This window comes from Antennarius striatus, chromosome 18 (assembly GCF_040054535.1).
Source record: "Antennarius striatus isolate MH-2024 chromosome 18, ASM4005453v1, whole genome shotgun sequence".
Taxonomy (NCBI): domain Eukaryota; kingdom Metazoa; phylum Chordata; class Actinopteri; order Lophiiformes; family Antennariidae; genus Antennarius; species Antennarius striatus.
Window position 1 is genome coordinate 2,439,423 of NC_090793.1, and position 6,946 is coordinate 2,446,368.

The 6,946-nt window shown below is 46.6% G+C and overlaps 1 protein-coding gene across 1 annotated transcript; it reads right to left on the bottom strand.

Moving 5' to 3' along the window:
* Positions 1-1,947: 1,947 nt before the first annotated feature.
* On the bottom strand, positions 1,948-5,413 carry LOC137611997 (BOLA class I histocompatibility antigen, alpha chain BL3-6-like). The gene is made up of 6 exons (XM_068340276.1): positions 5,255-5,413; positions 4,407-4,673; positions 3,404-3,682; positions 2,915-3,217; positions 2,700-2,822; positions 1,948-2,587 (listed from the first exon to the last, which is right to left on the bottom strand). Exons 1-6 carry the CDS (start codon positions 5,325-5,327, stop codon positions 2,466-2,468), a joined length of 1,167 nt encoding a protein of 388 aa, XP_068196377.1. The 5' UTR covers positions 5,328-5,413; the 3' UTR covers positions 1,948-2,465.
* Between the last annotated feature and the right edge of the window lie 1,533 nt (positions 5,414-6,946).

Sequence of the window (6,946 nt, forward strand, 5' to 3'; positions counted from 1 at the left end):
TCGCGGTCACCGTCTTGCTTCTCCAGAAACTTTCTGGCGCCATCTCGTCCATTCTTCTTCTTGCACATTGACTCTGCATGCGTGGCATTCTTACAGTAATTGCACCACACTCTCCTATAGCATTTTCGCGCCATGTGTCCCTTTGTCCCACACTTGTAGCACGTGATATCCGCATCTTCATCTTTTCTGTTGATTTGGCCTTTGCTTTGTCTTGCGTGCGTTTTCATCACGTTATCTGTACTGGGTTCGGTCATTCTCATTTTCTCAGACTCTTCGTAAATTCGCAGTCTTCTCTTGAAGTCGGCAAAAGTGACATTGTCCTCGTTCTGTGTCACATGCACAGCTAGTGGTTTGAATGAGTCTGGTAGCCTGCCTAGCACCATGGCTACAATCAGTCCATCACTCAGGGTTTCACCTGCTTCTCTTAACGCTGTAATGATATTCTCTACCCTTATCAAGTAGTCTGTCACAGTCTCTTTTTCACACATGCGTAACTTCGTAAGCGATGTGTACATGTTTATGATTCGCGGTTTGCTTTTTCCCGCATAATGTTCTCGCAATATCTTGAGTGCTTTTCTGCCATCCTCAGCAGCCTCATGTCTGATTAGCGAAAGGCTCTTATCATCAATTAGCCTTACCAATTTGGCGTAGCAGTCGGCATTTTTCCGCCGGCCATCTTCGTTTGGCTGAGCTGGTTCTTGCAAGATAGTCTCTTTCAGCTCCATGATGTGTAGGCAACTTAAAAACTGTGTTTCCCACAGGTCGTATTTCTCCTCGGACCCGTCGAATAGCAGCTGCGGTGCTGAAAGTCCAGTCGCTCGGCTAGCCATCTTGTATCCCGCCAATTTTCTCCTCAGCTCCAAACTTTATCGCGTAACACTTTGCGCTGAACTTCTAACTTACTACTCACGCTCGCTTATCTTCAGCCCTGGGCCCATAACCTGTTACCATATCAGAAATGCTCATACGGAATCGGCGTAACGAACGACAAGCAGAACGTCAAGTTTATCTTCTTTTTATTAGACCGGAGCCTGCCACGCTCACCTGAACACATGTACATAAATTACACATTATACTCAATCGAACAAGAGAACTACATTCACATAAAACCACTTCCCGGCACAATAGGAAGTCCCCAAAATAAGAGCGTCACTTAACAACAGTCTTTTAAACTTACCATGTCATTCTTATTATTATAATTTCTAACTTTCAGCTTATTATCATTCCTAACTTGTCACATTAAAGAGACCTTTACTTGATATGACCTGATGGACCTGCAGTCACGTGACTGAACTGATCCATGAACTGAGTGAGGATGAGGTCACCTGAGCTGCAGCCTTCTGACCTCATCAGCTGACGTTACGTTACGGGGCGCGTGACCTCACGTTTTCCTCATCAGTTCTTGTCGCCTGCATTGACAGACAGACTGATCGATCATCCGCTGATTGGAACACATCCTGATCTGATTGGTAGAATCCAGTTGTTTATTGGTTGTGTTCTGATGTTTGAATAAATGGTTGAAAGAACTACTTTTAACGTCAAACAAGTTTATCTTTATTCCTTTAAAACATCTTAAACTTTGAAGTAAACATAGTTAGTAGTTAGAAACGTTTTCTCCAGGAGATTTTGGGATGTGAGACAAACAAAAACAAGATTCAAACGCATTTAAAGAGGAAATAAAAGAACGTTTCGATCCTCCAGGACGATCCGGATCCAACCAGCAGGTGGCGTCAAAGCACCAGGAAAAACCCCCCCAATCGTTTCAGTTCTCTGGTTCACAGGAACGTTTGAATTAGTCAGAAACGTGAAATGAGAAAAAGTCATCAAAATAAATATCATGTCATGTTATTTATTTATCATGTCAATGATCATGGGATCAACCTCTGAGCTCCATAAATTCAATCATCGTTGTTTACAGTGAAAGAAGTGAGAATGATGAGACACGAGTAAAATGTGGGATTTTATTGCAAAGCAGAATTTGTTGTGACAATAAACCAACCAGCAGAACAACTTGATCCAACCTTCACCTGGTTAACTAGTTAGATTAGCAGCAACCAGCAGAGAAAGACTTTCTGAGGATAAACAGCAGAGACAACTCTCTAGTGGTTGTCAGATCTCATCTCAAGGTAGCGTCAGGTCACCTGACCCTAGGAGGACCAATAGGACGACGGGAAAGCTGGAAGAACCACCAACAAGCCAGCAGCAGAAGTGTTGAACTGGAATGATGGTGACGTGTTTGAATCAACTCCTGTTAAACCAGCGATGTGGTTTGAAGACAGCTGTGATGATTCTGTTGGAAAGATCCTGTTTTACGTCTCCAGGAAGAAAAATGTGAAGAAAACGTGATAAAATATTTTAATGACACCCTTTAAGTTTGAACACGTTTGCTCAGTATCTGTAGTGCGTTTCCTACAGACTCTAATCAATAACCATCGATCACTAGATCCTCATCCTGATGGATTTGATCAGATCACATTCTGGTGCTCCCCGACCTCTGGCTGCGCCCCGACCTCTGGCTGCTCCCCGACCCCCGGCTGCAGTCTCTCAGAGAGCTCAGAGCTGTCCTCAGGAACTGAACCACGTTTAGCTGAAAACAAAGACTCGTCATCCCACCGTGAAGTTTGCTTCACGCTGAGTCAAAGCATCAGGTCAAAGAGTCACAGCTGGGAGGAAGAGACGCTTCTGTTCGGACCCCTCACCTGTCCTCTGTCGGGAAAGCTTGAACCCAACAGCTGCCATGACGACGAGAGCAAGAACCACCACAGCGATGATGATGATGATGGTGGTGGTGGTGGTGGGGGGGGTCACGTCAGTGGGCTCCTCTGGAGAGAAGAAAACAACAACGAGTCACAACCTGAACAGAAGTGCAGGAAATAAAGGTGTCTCCACCTCCACCCCCCGACCCCCGTCTCACCCCAGTTGGTCCAGATCTTTCCTTTGTCCAGTCTGGTGACCAAGTCGTCCTCCACACCTTCCAGCTGGAACACACAGTCGTACCTCCTCCAGTCTTCAGGGGCCACCGATGAAAGGTTCAGGTCAACACTGGTCTGGAAGGTTCCATCATGGTTGGGGAGGATCTCTCCGTGGTCCACCTCCTCATGAAGCTCCTCTCCATCTCTCCTCCAGAAGAGTGCAGCTCTGTCAGGGTAGAAACCTGTAGCGAAGCAGCTGACTGGAGAGGAGGGGGTCTTCTGGAGGAGGAACACTGAGGGGAGCTCTGGAGGAGGAGCACAAACACACTTTAGATGCTCCTCACCAGGAGTCAGTTTGTTCTTCTGCTTGATGGGATGGATCTGAAGTGTTGTCTGTGTGTCGTTCACCTTTATTGTTTACTGTTGATCACAAACACCAGAGAAACATGAAGGTTGTCGGTACGAAACTCCATCAGGTCATGTGATCCTACCTGTTCTCAGCAGAGAGCTCCTCCCATTCTCCAAATACTTCCTCCCCCACTCAGGACACTCCTGGGTGTGGTAATGTTTGTTGTAGTCCATCCAACCTCTGTCATGATCCCATCTGTGTTTGGTGATGAGAGCCTGAGGTCTGGGAGCGATCCAGGTCTCTGTCTTCAGGTCCAGGACCAGGAAGTCTTCTCCATTATAACCATACTGATCAAAACCAGTAACCTCTCCAGTCTCATCGTCCCACTGACAACCAGACATCATCTGGACAATATGGAAACCTGAGAGAGACTCAATGGAGTTATTCTGATCCAGTCTCAGTGCTGGTTATTATGGGATGGACAGAAACACTGGATCAGTGAAGTCCAGCAGCATCCAGTCGTCTGGGTGTGTGTGTGTGTGTCTGTCTGTGTGCGTGTGTGTGTGTGTGTGTGTCTGTGTGTGTGTGTGTCTGTGTGTGTGTGTCTGTGTGTGTGTGTCTGTGTGTGTGTGTCAGTGTGTGTGTGTCTGTGTGTGTGTGTCTGTGTGTGTGTGTGTGTGTGTCTGTTTGTGTGTGTCTGTGTGTGTGTGTGTGTGTGTGTGTGTGTCTGTGTGTGTGTCTGTGTCTGTGTGTGTATGTGTGTGTGTGTTTGTGTGTGTGTGTGTGTGTGTGTGTGTGTGTGTGTCTGTGTGTGTATGTGTGTGTGTGTTTGTGTGTGTGTGTGTGTGTGTCTGTGTCTGTGTGTGTGTGTGTCTGTGTGTGTGTGTGTGTATGTGTCTGTGTGTGTGTGTGTGTGTGTGTATGTGTGTGTGTGTGTGTGTGTGTGTCTGTGTGTGTGTGTATGTGTGTGTGTCTGTGTGTGTGTGTGTGTGTGTGTGTGTCTGTGTCTGTGTGTGTGTGTGTGTGTGTATGTGTGTGTGTGTGTGTGTGTATGTGTGTGTGTGTGTGTGTGTGTGTGTGTGTGTGTTTACTTCCTCCAGCATGAAAACATAAACAACATTTTATCAGTAGAAACATAAACAAACCTTCAGATTGGTTGAAACGTTTCTTTAAAGTTTCAATGTTGACTTTGAACACCTCCTGGTTCCTCTCATTCCTCCTGGTCTGTCGGTTCCAGTACTCAGGATCATCTGCTGTGATTTTCTCCATCCAGTCCTGTTTGGGTTCTGCTCTCTTGGTGTTACTGTCATAATGAACAATCTGAACGTCATCAATCATCCCAACTTCAACAAACTCTGGGAAGTTTGGGACTCCAGAAGATGCAGTGCGGAAATACTTCAGAGAGTGAGTCACTGAAAGAAACAGAAACATGATTTGTGTTTCATAAACCAGTGAAACATTTGATTTTCCTGCACACAGAACCAACAAGAACTGGGCTCCAGTAAAGTGGTTCTGATGGCGTCTGTTGTTCAGTCAGTTCTTCTCTGGTTTCATCAAGTCTCCTTCCTGTTGCTCTTGTTGTTTCTGATGATCAGCTGATAACTGGAAGGATTTCTACAATCAGAATCCTTCCTGTCGTCTGCTGTCTGAACACAAGGAGGTCATGTTTCTGTGTTCTGTGTCACGTCAAGAATGTTGGACAAACCGGTTCTGGAACAAATCTACCCTGGATCTACCCTAGAACAAATCTACCCTGGATCTACCCTGGAACAAATGTACCCTGGATCTACCCTAGAACAAATCTACCCTGGATCTACCCCTGCTGGATCCTGGATCAGCTGCTCAGCTTTCAGATGACAGCTGGGTCACCCCTGAACATTTCTCAGGTGCTAACATGTCAGGAAGTCCATCAACAGAGCCCTGAATCCATCCAGCAGGCTACAAACACACCAAAGTCGTTCTCCTTCCCGATCGGGAAATCACGTGACCTCACCTCCCGCCGCACCAGGTACACCTGTTCCCAGGAGAACCACCAGAACCAAGGTCGTCATGGTGACCTGTCGCATCTGCAGCTCCGAACACACAACAGCCGACAGGAGTCTCTGGTGAAGCTTCCAGTCCGACCATCAAGGGTGAAGTGAGGACGGAACACGGAGAGCAGCGGACTTCCCCGTCCTTCTGAGCCAATGGCAGTTCGTCCTGAGCGGTGACGTCACAGGCTGTGAATCGAAAGTGAAAGTGAATGGAGCTGAGTTTAAAGTGCGCCAGAGGATGGGGGGTGGGGGATCAGTTTGCTGACGGTGACGTGTTGTTGGAGCTGTGGACGCTGAAAACTGCTGGACCCACACAAATGTGACCCCCCTGTTGATGTTTGATCAGCTGACGCTCCTCTTGTTACTGATCACTGAGGAGTAGTTACATTCATGTCACTTTACACTGAGTTACATTTACTGACATTTATTAGTGACATCTGGCCCTTTGAGGACAGACATTATACTGATGTGGCCCTCAGTAAAAATGAGTTTGACCCCCCCTGATCCAGTGGAACCTCCAGTCCACGTGGTTTCCCTTCAGGTAACTCTTCAGGTCAGCATCACCTGTTCCTCTGACATCTGCTCCCATCATCTGATCCGTAGGGTTGATGCTGCATCAGGACGCGTCCGGTGAAGACAGGCCCAGTGAAGCGGTCCTGATGGATGGACCCCCCCCCGCCCCCGTGCTGACTCCTCTGAATAGCGAGTCCATCTAGTGCAGGGGTATTCATTTAAAAGTCACGGAGGTCCAGTTATATAAATTTCCTCTCAGTAAAAGATCTGAACCCAGGTCCAGTTTGTGTCTTGTAGCCGGTCTCTATGTCCACATTATCATTTATTATCAATTTTTAATGCAGGGTGTGTTTAAGTGAGTGCACAGCTAGCTCTGTTACCTCACCATGAATAAAAGTAGACCCAGGAAAATAAATTTAAAGCCTTTATGTTAGATTGAAGAACACACGAACCTCAGAATTAAAAAATAAAGTGCGTAATATCCTGAATAAACCTTTTTCTCATAGATTAAAGACGTCCCAGCCTGAAGAACTGAAGGACGACACTTCATGTAAAAAAAACATGAACGTGTTCAGAAAGCATGAATAAAAACTGTCTCTTTCAGGGGGAAAATGCAAACAGAACTTCCTTCATGAGAGAAAGGGGCATGTGGCCCGACAGTCATTCACTTGTACACCAGTAACTTCATACACAAGGTGTGGTCTCTGTCATGTTGGTGGAGGACACCACTGGACTTTGGCTGCTTCTCTTTTATTGCTGCATATTTGTCCTCTCCCCTTGTGTGTGTTTATAGTGGTGTTACAATCAGCAAAGAGCTCCTGATCTTTGTGAAGGAACCTGACACACACACACACACACACACACACACACACACACACACACACACACACACACACACACACACACACACACACACACACACACGGTTCTCTCTGAATAGCTGCATCAAGCTGTTAATATGTCTGATTTTTTGGTCCTGTAGCGGTAAACCCACAAAGGTAGCGAGCTGTCTCACTTCCTGGTACGCTGACGGCGCAGGGTAGACAAACGATCTGATTGGCTGAACTGAGTGGCGCTATTACCGTATTAACTGGAGGAGAAGCGCCCGCCGTCTGAAGCCGCGAATGTCGGTAAAAATG